General features: G+C 42.4%; 1 protein-coding gene across 4 annotated transcripts in view; it reads right to left on the bottom strand.

The window, feature by feature from the left end:
• Positions 1 to 16,297, bottom strand: part of ABTB3 (ankyrin repeat and BTB domain containing 3) — a 213,661-nt gene extending 197,364 nt beyond the window's left edge. For 3 of the 4 annotated variants that reach the window (XM_087873814.1, XM_034402675.3, XM_087873815.1), the window contains exon 1: positions 14,737 to 16,278. In XM_087873814.1, the coding sequence (XP_087729940.1) occupies positions 14,737 to 15,937 (1,201 nt within the window). In that variant the 5' untranslated portion in view covers positions 15,938 to 16,278. Of the gene's footprint in view, positions 1 to 14,736 lie in introns of all 4 variants that reach the window. The other variant, XM_034402676.3, reaches the window with a different exon arrangement.
• Between the last annotated feature and the right edge of the window lie 867 nt (positions 16,298 to 17,164).

Here is a 17,164-nt window from a genome sequence, read left to right as displayed (position 1 = left end):
TACAGGCATATGTCCCTCAGTGATGTTCAGTCATACCAACCATAGATGTTATCCTTAACCCTAATAGGGTACACAGTAATATTGTGTCCACAAGTGCAAATGTAATTGTGATGAGTCTTATTTGGTAAAACAATTTTAACTTTATTAAATACCCATAGACACCTTCCTTAGCATCCAATAGACTTTGACCCATAAGAAGAAGAAACAGTAGTAGCAGTGGGATATAATGTAGTTCTGGATTGCATTAAATGAAGCATTTTATTTAAGTCCTTCCATCTGTGAGACTAGCACTAGAATACAATATACAGTTCTGGGCACTATATTTCTAGAAGAGTATTGACATGTTACAACAGGTTCATGAAGGCAACAAAGAAGATACAGAAACATGCCCTAGGAAAGCAGGATGAAGTAATTAGAAGCCTTGAATCCAGAAAACTGAGAGGAGACATGATATTAATGTTTGGGTACATAAAAGGGCCGTAAGGAAGGTGATCAGGAAATAAGAGATAGGTTGAGGTGCTTAGGTGGAAAGTTTCCCCAAAAATAACACCAGATCTTATATTAATTTTTGCTCCAAAAGATGCATTAGGACCGTGATGGCGAACCTACGGCATGCGTGCCACCTGTGGCACGCGGAGCCATATCTGTGGGCACGCGAGCATTGCCCTAGCTCAGTTCCAGCACGCATGTGTGCGCCATCGGGCCCACCAGAAGTCAGGAAACGGGCTGTTTCCGGCCTCCGGAGGGCCTCTGGGGAGTTGGGGAAGGCTGTTTTTGCCCTCCCCAGGCTCCTTGAAAGCCTCTGGAGCCTAGGGAGAGCGAAAACTGGGCTTACCTGGCCCACCATGCCATCGTGTGTCAAAAGCAGGGGGAGTGTGGGGGGTCGTGGGCACATGAGCTGGGGGGCAGGGCGCATTGAATTATGGGTGTGGGCACGCATGCGCGTGACCCCCACACGCGACCCCCGCTTTTGGCATGCGACGGCAAAAAGGTTAGCCATCACTGCATTAGGGTTTATTTTCCAGTTAGGGCTTCTTTTCGGGAAAATGTGGTACTAAATGCATCCATCTGGATCATGATCTTAACTGGGGCTTATTTTGGGGGTAGGACTTATATTATCAAAATTCTGGAAAAAGTCATGCTAGGGTTTATCTTCCTATTGGGTCTTATTTTCGGGGAAATGCAGTAGAACAGGGGAACATTCTACCTATGATGAACTTGTGGGTTCTTTAAGAAAAGCATGGTTATCCGTCTCTCAAGGATGAATTTCCTGCAGATAGCAGAGAGTTGGGAAATATTGTTGCATTCTCGTCTGACTCCAGAACTCTGTGATTCTATGCTGCAAAACAAAGCATCAACTTCTAAACTTGCAAGAATTTTTGTGATCTTATATAGGATTTTCAATTTGATTTCTAAAAGAAAATTAAGCTAGCATGGTAACAAATGTTTTAGGGACTTAAAACTCTATCTTCTGATTACTCTTTTATATCTTGTTTTTACTTCACAAACATCCATTTTATACCTTTTAGCTTTGTGATGCTACATAAAATTTTGGCAAGTTCTCAGCAAAAGAAGAGTTGCCCAATGCCACCCAGCTTATTTTCCAAACCCCTCTGGATTGCACTGCAAGTGGCTCAGCAGATTTTTATTTTAATTGCTAATTATCCACCTTTTTATTTTTTAGGTCTGTTAAAAGCAGAGAAGTAACATTATGCTACCTTTAAACAAAGCCAGATATGGTTGAATAGGGATTTAAACTTATTGTTATTGCTCACATTATTACTATTTACTTCTCCATCTGCTATCAGAATGGCTTAATATAAAAAAGGGTTTAGAAATAACGTTTTCATTTTCTTTCTTTCTTAAGTCACACAAAGAGTTATCCAAGAGTCTTTGTAAATCCTCTCACAGTAAATTTATCCAGGAGTCATTATCTAACATTTCTTTTGAACTATCAAATCAGGTTACAAAACAAAAAAAATAAATAAACAAATATAACAGTATCTTGAAAAAGCAGGACAGGAAGAGTATTGACACTTTTGAACTCTGGTGTGGTAGAAGACTCCTGAGAATACTATGTAGAGCCAAGAAAACAAACAAATGTATGATCAAACACATCAACCCAGAGTTCTCACTCAAGGCGCAAATGACCAAGCTCAAATTATTTGACTTCTGACACATTATGCCAGTATTTTTCAACCTCAGCAATTTTAAGATGTGTGGACTTTAGCTCCCAGAATTCCCCAGCCATCAAAGTGAAGGTGATGATGATAATTAGCAGCAAGATGGCTGGATTTATTTACATGAGTAAATAAATTGTGATGAGTACACAATTGGAAGTCTTGAAAGACCTATGGGGAACACACTGTAAAATGACAGTAAAATCCTTTTCTTTCCACCTGCAGTATATTTCAATCAGAGGTGGGTTTCAGCAGGTACTGACCAGTTCTGGAGAACTGGTAGCAGAAATTTTGAGTAGTTCGGAGAACCAGTAGTAAAAATTCTGACTGGCCCCACCCCCATCTATTCTCTGCCTCCCAAGTCCCTGCTGATTGGGAGGAAATAGGGATTTTGCAGTATCCTTCCCCTGCCATGCCCACCAAGCCATGCCCACCAAGGCACAAAATTTTTTGAAACTCACTATTGATTTCAATCCAATCTTCCTCAACCTGGTGTCCTCCTGTTGTATTGGGACTGCAATGTCTAGAAATCCTACTTAGCATGGTCAATGAGAATTCTGGGAGTTGTAGTTCCAGAATGTCTGGGGGGATTAAGTTAGAAAAAGTTGCCACCAGCAAAAAAGTGTTACTGAATATGTCTGAGGTCCAGATTTCCTACCATCCCTACATTGATGTTATTATACATTCTACTGGAACATTAACAAAAAAAAATACTTTTTATATCAGGGGTGTCAAACTCAAGGCCCGTGGGCCAGATGCAGCCCACGGGGTGCTTAGATCTCGCTCGCAGGGCCGCCCTAGAAACAGTGAAAGACTGGCCTGCGGTGCCTCTCCCAGCAAAAATGGAGCTTGGGAGGGCCGCACATGGCAACAGCCTCCTGCAACCCTCTGCCATGCCCACCCTTGCCAGCCCCCCCCCCCAAAGTCAAATACAACCCCCTGATGTGGCCTTCAATGAAATTGAGTTTGACATCCCTGTTTTACAACTTTATTTTCACATAGGTGGCTTCAGAAGACTGGCCAGCTTGAGTTATTGAACTATAATGCTTCAGGTATTCTAGTGATTCTAGTCTTCAATTAATCCTCACATTTTAAAGTATTGATAATGTTCACATACAAATTATTCTATCTGTCCAGCTGAAATCTGGTTTTTGGGGGGTTTTTTATGGCGCTACCTTTTGTCATATTGTCTCCAAAATTAGTCAGAAACTGTCACCCTTGACTGTTGTTTTTTCTGATTAAAACAAAGACATCAACAGATGGCTAATACAGGGCTCTGTTGCTAAATACACACACTGGCAAGTGGATTTACGTTTCCCTTTGGCCATATAAAGTTTTAAATTTAGAATGTAAGTGGCACTAATGTCATATGTTTTCCAAGATTCCAATTTTTAACCTTTGGTTAAGGTCGCAGTTTTGGTTTTAAATAATATGATTATAGCTTTAGAATTACTGCTTTACTTTTAATGTTATTCCTTCAAAATATTATGTATTCCTTCCTGGGATATTGTAGGGGGAAAAACTAGCAGAGCCAAGAGAAGGAGTGAAACGAAAGCTCAGCTAAAATCATTACGTAGCAATAAATAAGTTAAACTGAACTTTCAGTGTGGACCTGGTCTTTCGTGAACTAAGAACTAAGGAGAAATTTCCTGAGAATTAAAACAATTAATCAGTGAAACTACTTGTCTCCAGAAATTGTGGGTGGTCCAACACTGGAAGTTTTAAAGAAGAGATTGGACAACCATTTATTTAAAATGGTATGGGTTTCCAGGGGTTGGACTAGAAGACCTCCAAGATCCCTTCCAACTCTGTTATTCTGTTATTTATCTGTCCGTCCATCCGTCCATCTGTCCATCTTTTTTCTCTCTCTCTTAAGTCTTTCTGCCTTCTCTATCCTTCTCTCTCACTTTCTCTCATGCCATCTCTCTCTTGCATGCACTCTCTATTCAGTCACTCATTCTATCATGCTCTCTCTCTCTTGTTGATCTGTAACTTACATGAAAGATAAGGTTTAATAATTAAAAAAATATTTTAAGGATGGGATATAGGTTTATAACATCACAAAGTAACAGAAGCAGCTACAAGAGCTTTACACAGCTTTCAGGTATGCTACTATCCCAAGCCAAATTCCAACATATCGCTAGGAAGTAAGCTATTCCCAAGCAAATCTACATGTATCAGAGCAGCACTTAAAATTCCTTCCCTAGATGACTTCTCAATCTGAAAAACCCAAAGACAAAAAACCCATGTCTTTCCACTCCCCCAAAATATACATTTATCAATGAGGGAACAAAAAGGGGAGACATGATGGCAGTGTTTCAATATCTCAGGGGCTGCCACAAACAAGAGGGAGTCAAACTATTCTCCAAAGCACCTGAGGGTAGGACAAGAAGAAATGGGTGGAAACTAATCAAGGAGAGAAGCAACTTAGAACTAAGGACAAATTTCCTGACAGTTAGAACAATTAATCAGTGGAACAACTTGCCTCCAGAAGTTGTGAATGCTCCAACACTGGAAGTTTTTAAGAAGATGTTGGATAGCCATTTGTCTGAAGTGGTGTAGGGTTTCCTGCCTAAGCAGGGGGTTGGACTAGAAGACCTCCACGATACCTTCCAACTCTTGTTATTCTATTCTATTCTAAAATACCCATCCCAAAAGCAAAAATCAACATATGGTTTTTGTTTATAGAAAGGAAACTAAGTGTTAACCCATTAAACCAAAGTAGTGTTTATTTCCTTTATTTCAGTGTGTCTTCTGCAATAGAATTTACATAAAAATATAATAGGGAAGGTGAGAGGGCAGGTTAAAGCACAATCTATTTTAGCGAAATATTTCACAAATAAATCAGGGATCCCGAGAATTCATGTATAAGGGAGCATCTCAGTGTTCTCAGGCAGTGGTTTTGTAGAAAATTGAATAGATGGAAAATATTTAAGATTATTGGGTATACTAATAGTTTGAACTTCTTTCAGGTCAGCCATGATTCCGGTGAGAATAGCATTGAAGGCAGAACTGCTTCATTATAGTTTTCCCCAATCCATCATTTCCCTAGTTTATTCAATGAGGACAACAGCTGCATTCTTGCTTCTTGCTTATGTTACGTGGAAGCAGAGATTTTAAAATTTAAAACAGATTTTTCTAATTTTCTATCCCATGGTTTGCATGGAAAAAGCTAATAAAGCAACTTAAATATTTTTCCTTCTTCGACTATAATTATTTTAAAAGAAAAAGTCCCATCACTTCTAAATGTCAGTAAACCAGTCTTGTCATGTCCTAAACTCCTTCTTGAAATGTGTTCATGGCACCAGGAAGAACACCGTTTCCTCCTAACCTCATGTAACATATACTTTTTCACGGTTGAAAAATGCAGTAGAAGTAGACTACTTTCACCAAGCAATAGATGGTCTGAGGAGGGACCTGGCAGCTTTTGGACTAACCAATACTATTGTGATTGGTAGTCTTATATTCCAAAGTATACGTAGTCCTCAATTTACAACAATTCACTTAGTGACCATTCAAAGTTACAACGGCACTGAAAAAAGTGACTTATGACCATTTTTCACACTTATGACCACTGCAGTATCCCCATGGTCACGTGATTTACGTTCGGATGCTTGACAACTGACTCACATTTATGACGGTTGCAGTGTCCCAGGGTCATGTGATCACCTTTGACAATCTTTGCTTCTGACAAGCAAAGTCAACGGGGAATCAGATTCATTTAACAACCGTAACAACTGCAGTGACTCACTTAACAAATGCGCCAAGAAAAGTCCTAAAACGGGGCAAAAAACTCACTTAACAAATTTCTCACTTAGCAACATAATTTTTGGGTTCAGTTGTGGTCGTAAATTGAGGACTACCTGTAGAGCGTTTCTTTAAGTAAGCCCTCCATGTCTGAACTCCTTGTCTCTGAAAAATCAATTTGGTTCTATCAAGCTGAAGCCATCTTTCGGGTGACTGTTTTATTTATGATGAGGTAATTAATGAGAGTTGTTGAGAGGGGGAATAATTAATCAAATAAGGGCAGTATCAGTGGAATTTTCCTCTCCAATTCAAACAGGATTTGGGGGTGGTCCTGATCATAGTTAAATAACTAAATAATTTGTACTTTTCTTTCAAATATACTGTATCCCAGTTCAAACCTTTTTTTTTTTTTTTTTGCTTTTGTAAACCATCAAAATCACAGTGATTTTTGGCACATAATGACAACCACAATCTTACTCCTTGTAAGTCCTTGATTTATAGCAGTTTGTTTAATGACCGTTTAAAGTTACAATGGCACTGAAAAAAGTGACCTATGACCGTTTTTTCATATAACCGTTGCAGCAGCCCCATGATCACGTGATCAAAATTCAAACACTTGGCAACTGACTCATATTTATGACAGTTGCAGTGTCCCGGGATCATGTGATCACCATTTGCAAACTTCTGACAAGCAAAGTCAATAGGGAAGCCAGATTTGCTTAACAACCATGTTACTAGCTTAACAACTGCAGTGGTTTAGTTAACAATTGTAGCAAGAAAAATGGGGCAAAACTCAATTAACAACTGTCTCGTATCTTGAATGCAAACTGGCCACCACAAGCTCTTTTACTGCAATCCTTGATCAAGGATTTGATCAAGGATCAAGGATACCACTTTACAGTGCTTTTACAGCCCTCTCCAAGTCGTTTAAAGAGTCAGTATATTGCCCCCAACAATCTGGGTCCTCATTTTACCCACCTCGGAAGGATGGAAGGTTGACTCTTCCATCTTGAGCCTGGTGAGATTTGAACTGCCAAATTGCAGGCAGCCGGCAGGCAGCAGAAGTAGCCTGCAGTATTGCACTCTAACCACTGCGCCACCGTGGCTCATAAGCAGAGTAAAATAAAAGTACTTCTTGCACATTTCAGTGAGGAATTGTGCAAGATACCTCACTCATGTGAATTTTACCTGTCTTTGCCTTTGCACTAAGTCTCATAAATGAATAGATGTGATAACCAATTTAGACCATGCACAAGACAAGCAAGCAAGAACCAGCTCTCTAACAATCCTGAAAGTGCATTCTTACTTCACTACAGATCGCCTCAATCCAAATAAGGTTTTTTAAGTTCAACTGCATCTCAAGAAAATTGTCCCTTTGATAGCCATTCCTTGAGGCTCCAGGAGCAGCAGAATGAAACTGTCTATTATAATCACTCTATTAATGTCAGAAGATTAAAGAATGGAAAATATGAACAAAGAACAGAGCAGGTAAAAGTCAATCATTTCCCAGAAGCGAAAAATCTAATTGCAAGATCTTCAACTATTGGATTGAGTGAGAACAATAATAACCACTATTCAGTTTTTATTTTCCTATATTGCAACTGGAGTGAACTACCTACGAAATACTATGCATATTAGTTCAGAGTAAACTCAATAGAATAATCTCAACTCAACTCTCGTTTTGATGTAGGAAACATCAAAAGAAAGTCTTAGCCAGAAAACACCTGCAAAATCTGTTGGAATCTAGTAGTACACTCAGTTTTCTGAGACAGAAATCCTAGGAAACAATGAAAAATGTCACCAAAGTCAAACAGTCTCTATTGCAACCAAATGAAGGAAGATGGCCATCTAGATAATGTCTAAATACAAGTTAAGCATTGGCTAATTAGCAGCACAGTTCTGATGCTGCTCACCATGCAGCAACCACATTAACATCAATTGCTTAAAAATAAAATCAGATAAATTCCAAGGATTTATAAACTCTGCCAAAATTTAAAAAAAATCATGCCTGTCTAGCCCAGTGTTTCTCAACCTTGATAGCTTGAAGATGGGTGGACTTCAACTCAGCAGAGCTGGCTGGGGGATTCTGGGAGTTGAAGTCCACCCATCTTCAAGCTTCCAAGGTTGAGAAACACTGGGCTAGCCAATAAACTCTATCATGTTGGCTGAAGAAAGCTAAAGAAGATAAAGAGAGGTTGCTGCACAAACGGTTGTGTATCTAATTCTGGACCTGAGTAAGAACATTCTTTAGGGACTTCTGTCACAATTAAGCAGCTTCTTTTGTGGTCCAAGATGAGTGAAACTAGAACAATTTTACATTTGTTTAGTCAGAAGTAAGTTCCACTGGTCTTAACAGGAATTTGTCATACTGTAAGCTAATGTGTAATAGATTGCTATATCAAAGTACTTTCCAGTGTTAAGTTTCTCCAAATTAGTCTAGTTGCATACTTATAATGAATAATAGCCATATAAAAATTACACAAAAAGAAAGCCCCTGATAAATTCATACATGTTAAGCAAATATGCAAAACCACTGCATATTGGAAAATCCTATTTTAAGGGTAATTTATTGGGGGTACAAACCTTGAATTCAGTCAGAAGTCTTTGGTTGACAGGCTCAACGAAACACCTTCCCTGCCTGACCGGGTGGGACAGGCTGATGTTACAGGATGAAGACAGTTCTGTAGTAATTTGGCTCTATGGCCTGTAGGGCTTTCAAGGTCACACCAACATCTTTAATTGGACCTGGGAGCAAACCAATATCCAATGCAGGACATTCTTTGAGGTATTCTTTGGGTGCCCAAGATTGCCCACACAGCCACAGTTTGAACCAGTTGAAGCTTCCTGATATTTTTCAAGGATAGCCCCATGTACAGTACATGGCAACAGACCAAGGCATGAATGATTGAGCGCAGATCCTCCCTATCCAAGAATTTTTAACCCAATGCAAAATTGACCAAAGTCCTTCCAAGCCATGAGTTCCACCTGCTCTTTAAGAAGTCACAGTTCAAGGAAGACTCCAAGATTATGTTTGTCTGGGTAGTCCAACCCAGCCAAAACTAAAGATGATAACTTCCAGATGCAAAGGGGGCTCCCATCCACAGCCACTCCTTACTAGAGTTCAGTTGAAGTCTGTTGTTCTCCATCCTGGCCCCTTATAGCCTCCAGGCACCACAAAAGAACATCCAGAGCAGGGGTGAAATCCAGCAGGTTCTGACAGGTTCTGGAGAACCGGTAGCAGAAATTTTGAGTAGTTCGGAGAACCAGCAAATACCACCACTGGCTGGCCCCAGAGTGGGGTGGGAATGGAGATTTTGCAATATCCTTCCCCTGGAGTGCAGTGGAAATGGAGATTTTGCAATATCCTTCCCCTGGAGTGAGGTGGGAATTGAGATTTTGCAATATCCTTCCCCTGGAGTGAGGTGGGAATTGAGATTTTGCAATATCCTTCCCCTGGAGTGAGGTGGGAATTGAGATTTTGCAATATCCTTCCCCTGGCATGGAGTGGAAATAGAGATTTAGCAGTATCCTTCCCCTGGAGTGGGGTGGGAATGGAGATTTTGCAATATCCTTCCCCTGGAGTGGGGTAGGAATGGAGATTTTACAATATCCTTCCCCTGGAGTGGGGTGGGAATGGAGATTTTGCAGTATCCTTCCCCTGCCATGCCCACCAAGCCACACCCATAGAACTGATAGTAAAATAATTTGGACTTCACCACTGATCCAAAGTAATGGGGATAGAGATGTACAGCTGGGTATCATCAGCATACTGGTGATACTTCATCCCGTGGTGATGGATGATCTCACCCAATGATTTCATGTAGATGTTAAACAGGAGCAGTGAAAGCTTCAAGCTGGATCTATCACTCCCTAATAACATCAATTATGACCAAGGAAAGAAGTGAACCAGTATAAAACTGTGCCACTCATCCCCCAACTTCCTAAATTGGCCCCAAAGAATACCATGGTCGATGGTATTGAAAGCCATCAAGAGGTCAAGAAGAGCAAGGATGTATGCACCACCTCCATCCTGCCCCCACCAGAGATTATCTATGAGCACGACCAATGATTCCATGATTCTTCAAACCTGAATTACCAAATATAATCCGTCACTGAAATATATCTAAATATTGCAGAACACAAAGGAACCACCAAAAAAAAACCAATGCAAAAGCCAAGTGTTGAATAGAATCCTGGTTCAAACAATAATTCTCTGTTCTTGAAAAGTATTCTAATAGGTAACATGGCATATTCTTTAGGCTAGCACCAGAAGATTCTAGCCAATGTCTTTAGCTCCTTAAAATCCACTTTTTCTCCTGTTCAGCTTGCTTTGATTCTGGTTTTATCTCTGTGGTTGTAAGAGAGCATGGATCTCCCAGAGAAGGAGACACACACAGGGTGGATTTGATTTAAATCAAACTGTTTCATGCTGAATAAACTAAATGATTAATGTATCTTAAATAGAAAACTATCTTTAGATAGATTTTTACTACAAAAGCATTTTATTAAAATAAATTTGATAAAAATCAAAAAAATCTGATTTAAATCAAAACAATCCAATTTTTTTTTTTAAATCATCGAGTTGAATGTCCTTGAACATTAACAAGATACTGCTGCTTTGCTCCATTTTTAGCTATGCTGTGCATGTATCTGAACAAAGTTAGGCATTGCAGATTGAAGATTTCCAGACTTGACAGTGGAGATGGGGAGACACTGTCATGTTTTGGATACCTTGCTGTTTTAAAGGGGGGGAAAAAAAGAAGAAGCTATCCAAGGAAAGCTGGTGAACTTGGATGCACCTTCCGCCTCCAGCTTTTGTAAACAGGCAGAGACATGAATACAGCTTCCCTAGCAAAAGACTGTATCTCAGAGGTCTGATCAGGCAGGCTCTGGCTGGCCAAACCACTGCATATATAACAAAGTTTTATTTCTTCTCTCTGTCTCTCTCCCAGAGCTTCAGTTACATTTTTGCCATTTCCTGTGGAAAAATGAACGCTTTTGAAGCCTGGGTGTCTATAACATAGGCAGCTCAAACATACACAAGGCTGACACAAAAAGAATTGAAAAGAGAGAGAAAGATAAAGCAGAACAACTCCACCAAAAAAGTAATTTAGGAGGTTCAGGGCAGGGGTTAGGCCAGAGGTCTTCAAACTTGGCCGCTTTAAAACTTGTGCTGGCTGGAGAATTCTGGGAGTTGAAGTCCACAAGTCTTAAAGCAGCCAAGTTTGAAAACCTCTGGGTTAGGCAGAATATGTCCCTTAATCCATTTTCAGGGCCTTAAAATCCCTTCTTGCCATTATTGATTTTTGGTGTCTTTATTCTCAGATACACATACCAAAAGAAAAAGTCAGAAACTTATTTTAAAAATCTCCTTCCCCAATCCGTTCCTTCAAGTCTTTTAAATGCACCTTTTAATATATGTACGGAAAGCCAGTTCAATGTAGTGGGTAAGGCACCAGACTAGAAACCAGGAGACTGACTTCTAGTCCTACCTTAGGCATGAAGCCAGCTGGGTAACTTTGAGCCAGTCATTCACTCTCAGTCTCAAGAAAAAGACGATGGCAAGCCATTTCTTTTTTTAAAAATGCCAAGAAAACTATAGGGATTTGTCAAGGCAGTTGTCAAAAGTAAACACTGACTTGAATGAAAAAAAAAAGTATTTGCATAAAATAATGCTATCATTTACCTTTTTTCCCCCTTCTCTCTCAGCCCCATTGATTTGTATTATTAATACCTCAGGAGGGCCCACGGGGGAGGGCCTTCTCTGTGGCTGCCCCAGCTCTCTAGAACCAGTTACCTCCTGAGGTCCAGACCATCTCCACCCTATTGGCCTTCCAAAAAGCGGTGAAGACCTGGCTTTTCTGGCAGGCCTGGGGCAGTTGGTCTCGCTCTTGCGATCCGGCGAGATCCGGCCATGTATGGTATGAATGAGTTTTAATGTTTTTAATTTTTAAATGTTTTTAATTAGGATTTTAAATGTATTGTGAGCCGCCCTGAGTCTTTGGAGAGAGGCGGCATATAAATTGAATTAAATTGAAAAATTGAACTGAAATGCTTTACACGTGAATATCTGGAACTCCATGGGAAAGAAAGAAAGATGGCAGACTGGAAGAAGGAACAAGTCATGAGAAGGAAGGACACCAATCATTCAGTCTTGTCATGTTCCTCTGAAATTGGGTAAAGACAAACCAAAAAAACCAAAGACTTGGAAGTCAAAGATCGCCATGCAAAGAATAACTTTTAAATGCATAATTCCACACTTAATTTTAGCAATCTCAAAAGCAGAAAGACTTGGAAATCTTAGAAGCCCAAACTATCAAAGGCACAAAGTCCCTCAAGCACAAACCTGAAACAAGTTAGAATCCTACATAATAAAAACTACCACTACCCCAAAAAAGGAGGATGAGAAGAAAATAATCCCTTTTTAAAAAGAGATTTGCTAATATTATTACTCTTGTAATTTTGTATCATGTGTATTTTGTGTCAAGAAAGGCATTTTGCCTGAAATATAGTATTTGCCCTTCATCTGTCACTATAATAACAAGAGCTGCACATTTGTAAGATAAGGCAAAATCCAAAAATCTCAAAACAGCACTCTGGGGCAGACGTCCAGGAATCTATTCAGGAAAAGTAGTAGGACACCTCTCAAATACACAACTGCTGGTTAACCACCTAATGTTTAGTATCTAAACATCCCTTCTAATTGAAGCAAACAAGTCCACATTCAAAACCAACCAGCGAATAGAATGTGTAGACTTCAAATCCCATAATTCCTCAGCCACCTAGAAGGATCACAAATATACTTACAAAAGAATGAATTAACTTGCAATAAGGTGGCACCCGTGATAGTTAATATTGTTTTTGAAACCACTTATGCAAAGGCACTAATAAGCTGAAGTTCAGACCTTACAGTCCTAAACAGTCCTACTCTTTTATACTATTCAAAATTTGATGCACTCCTGTTTAGCCATGGCACATCTGGAAGACATGCAAATTTCATGGGCTACTCTGCTCATACCCACAACTGTTGCTTCTGTGACATACTAATGACTACATATTGGGTGGACAGAAGGTTGATTCATCCTGATGCAGAGATTTGAGGACGAATGGTTTTTACCAATGTAAGTAAAACGATGCAAGGAATATAGGAAGAAGGAATTAATAGATGAAACAAGTGCTGTCCTCGGAGATGGATAAGTTTGCAGAAGTCAGTTGCAGAGATGCTCAGAAATAGCTTGCTTCAAATATTTGCTTCAAGACAAATACCAATTTTCTTCCTGCTCAAAATCTCTGCAAAGAAGCTCAGATACAATGGAATATAATTGTTCAAGAGAACAGTGTTTCTCAATGTGAGTTAAAATGTGGTCAATTAGTTTTCCATTCTAGATGCCATGCATGTCTGTTTAATTCATAATACCAACCCAACCAACAGATTCAGTTAATAATGGCTTAACATATAGAATGCAAATACAGTCAGTATCTATTTGGCACTCAGGAAACCAAATAAATCTTACAGGGTTAATAGATATGCAGCTCTTACTACCTACATAATACTGCAAGATAGATCTTTGCCCCCAAAGCAATCCAGTCACATTTAGCATGGGGAGGCACAAAAGCAACAGATGTACCCTTCATCCCTTTTGTCAGGATTAAGTGACAGATCTGTAAATACAACATATACTCTTCAACCGCTCCCGAATCCAAACCATGGGAGGAAGCAGAATTCAGCCTCCCCTAGGATCCTGTGGCTTAGGATAGTAACATTTCTGAAGAATGGACAGACTTCTCCAAGTTAACCACATCATACAGCTCTCTGCTAAAAATGGATGCAAAGTACAGCTGTCACCAACACTTCTAGGAACATCAGACAAAAGCTGCAGCCTTCTCAAACACTACATAGGGGATGGGCTACCATTGTGTAACTTGACAGAATCAGGAGTAGAAATCCAGCAAGTGAGGCCCAGGAATTAAGGTACACAGGAAAATAAGTGGCAACCTACAATTCATTTTAAAAGTTAGAATAAATTAATGATGGTCAGTTTGTTGTATCAATAAGGATATGAGGCCATCGGAAGCAATAATGAGAAGTAATATCGCAACAACTCCACACAGAACTTCAACCCAATGAATGACTTCAAAGTAGTCAAATTGATTTGAAAATCAACCTTGAGTTCATTGGTAACAAAACCCAAGCAAAATTAACATGAGTTAAAATTATAACAAAATTAACATCAACATTCTTAGTTAAAAGTTTCCATAGACAGGTGTCCCATCTCATTGAATACATCAAACCCAAGGTACTTCTGATGGCCAACACATCTAACAAGCTACTACTGCCATCTTCCCTTGCCATGCTAGCTGAAGATCATGGGCTTTGCAGTCTAAGAGATCAGAGCAACACTAATTAGGTCTTGGGCTAATCAATTACTCTGGGAAATTATCAACATACACAGCTGGTTTCACAGCCACAGGGCCCAGTGCTTATCCCTGTGGATACTAATAGTAATTACTCCACAGTAAGCCTGCATAGGGCAGTCAGCTGAATTCAACAGGGACAAGATATTCTGATTATCTTGCCTTCCTAACACCTTCCATCCAGATCCACCTAAACGTTAGCAATAAAATAGATGCCCCTTTCCTTTGCAGAGCCCGGGCATCCTTTCCCTCTCTTGTCGCTGGCGGGGGGGGGGAGGGGGTGCAGGGAGTACCCTACCCTCATCTTAGTGGGGCTGTCCGGCGCGCAAAGCTTGCAGACTTCTCCTTCTCCCCCCACCCTCCCCATAACAGGTGGGCAGGGCCCTTGACTCACCGCTGGCGTTTTTCCCGCAGATCAGGTGCTGGTAGGGTTGCAGCAGCCCCCACAGCTCCGAGTCGTTGTTGACCGTCTGCTCCAGAGACTCGAGCGTAAACTTTGGCGCTTCGTTAGCAGTCAGGCTGCCGCCGCCGCCGCCGCTGTTCGTCTCTCGCTCCTTGTTGGCGGCGGCGGCGGCGGCGGCGGCAGGGGGCAGACTGGCGGCGGAGGCGGCACAGGTCCCGCCAGAGCCGGCGCTGGAGCAGGGGCCCCTGTGGTGCAGCTGAGCCTGTTGCGGCTGAGGCGGCGGGTTGTTTTGGTGGGGCTGCGTCTGGGGCTGCTGGTGCGGCGCCGAGGCGGCGAGCTGCAGGACCCGGCCGTAAACCTCTCGGAAGAGGTTCTCCATGCAGGCGGTCAAGTAGATGGCGGCGTGCTCGTGGATTCGCACGGCCACCCGGCTGTCCACCATCCAGCGGTAGAACTTGCCCACCGAGAAGGTGAGGCCGCAGCGGGTCGACTTGCCCCGGCTGAAACGGTCGCCGCCGCTGCTGCTCATGTTGTAGAGGGACAAGGCGCCGAGGGCGGCCGCCGTGCAGCCGGAGGCCAGGCTCCAACCCAGGACGATCTCCATGGCGCTCTGGATCTCGTACTTGGTGCATTTGGCGAAGCGCAGGCTCAGCCGCTGAGCCTCCCTGGCCAGACGGATCAGAGCCCGGCTGACCAAGGTGGAAAGTCTGGCCAAGGCGTCTTTGCAAAGGGGGCCGCCGCCATCGCCGCCTCCTCCTCCTCCGCTGCTGCTGCTGACGGTGGTGGAGCTGGCGGCGCTGCTGGAGCTGGCGGCCGGGGCCACCCCTAGCCCTCGGGCCTCTTTGCGCTGCGGGAGGAGGACCGCTTCCACCTCGTCGAGGCTCCAGGGAACCTCCTCAAGGTCAGGCAACAGCCTGGAGCAGTGCTGCCCGGCGCAGTCCAGCACTTCGGAGTCTTCCACCAGGACAGTGTTGACGGTGTCGAAGCTGTTGTGCCGACTGTGCATGGAGTCAGTTAGGCGCTGCTGCTGCTGCTGCCAGCTGTTTCCTCCATAGGGGTAAGCCGAGTGAGGGGAATCGGAGCAGCAGAGGGATAAGTTGGAGGACCTGACGGAGTCTGCGGCACCACCATAGCCCGAGTCCAGCGTCAGATCTTCCAGCGTCCTCACCACCGTCTTACCTCTCCTTGCCATCGCTGCACTTCATGCTGCACCAGCAGGAAACTTTGAAAAAGAGAAAGGCGGCGGCGGCGGCGCCCCCGAAAGCCTCCGCTCCTTCTTCTCGCGGGCTCCAACTTCGCAGCTCCCACCACGTCTGGTTTGACTTTCGAGCAGGTCCGCCGGGCGAACGCCGTACCCCTTCCCCGCGAAGGCGATCCGCATTGGCAGAAGGACGCGCGGCGAAGAAGAAGCGCCACGAAACGCCCCTCCGGTGGCTTCCCAGTTGGGAAAAGCGGCAGCCGCCCTCCGCTCTTGCCCGACTCCGGCACCGCACTACCCTGCACGCTCAAGCCAGCCGAAGGAGGCAGGGAAGGGAGAGAGAGAGAGAGAGAGAGAGAGAGAGAGAGACGGGAGGCGTGGTTATGCAAAACACTTCAAACGGGAACCAATGGGAACGCTTTCGTTGCTACATTCTGGGACTTGCTCCTCCCCTCCCCTGGCAGCTGCGACGGCGGAGAAGTGTCACTTTCTCTCTCTCCCCCCCCCCCCTTAAAAAAATCCGTATTTTCTCCAACAGGCTCTCCTACATTCGCTGTTTTCGGGAACATCCAAGGAGTTTGATCTCGCCATCCCGGCCTGGCTGGCTGGCTGGCTGGCTGGCTAGCTAGCTATTTATTTATATTTTATTTTATTTTATTTTATTTTATTTTATTTTATTTTATTTTATTTTATTTTATTTTATTTTATTTTATTTTATTTTATTTTATTTTACAATGCTTAGCGCATTGTAAGCCGCCCTGAGTCTCCGGAGAAGGGCGGCATATAAATCAAATTTAAAAAAATATATATTTTATTTTGTTTTGTTTTGTTTTGTTTTATTTTATTTTATTTATTTGTATTGCTCTACCACTGGGGGCGGGCCGGCGAGCGGAGGAAATCGAAAACCCGCAAGATCTTGTGTTGTAGTAAATTCGAAACAGATCCAAGATGCTCCGGGAAGGAACAGTGGCGATTTTTTTGTTTTGAAAAATTCCTATATATATATAGGATATATATATATATATAATATATATATATATTACGCAGCAAGAGGTGGGAGAGAGAGAGAGAGAGAAAAGATCCATTCGAAACAACATTGACGAGTGAGACGGAAAAGAAGCAGCGGCGGAGGCGACTGCGGTTAAGTTGCTGTCGGTTCCTGGTTCTTGGCTTGGCTTTACCGGCTGGAGGTGTTACGTTGTAGCCAACCTGAGATCCTGG

The sequence above is a fragment of the Pantherophis guttatus genome, chromosome 7, assembly GCF_059756535.1.
Source record: "Pantherophis guttatus breed Tessera chromosome 7, ASM5975653v1, whole genome shotgun sequence".
Classification (NCBI taxonomy): domain Eukaryota; kingdom Metazoa; phylum Chordata; class Lepidosauria; order Squamata; family Colubridae; genus Pantherophis; species Pantherophis guttatus.
The sequence above is the reverse complement of the archived record's forward strand: the minus strand, read 5'-3'. Positions and strand labels throughout refer to the sequence as shown.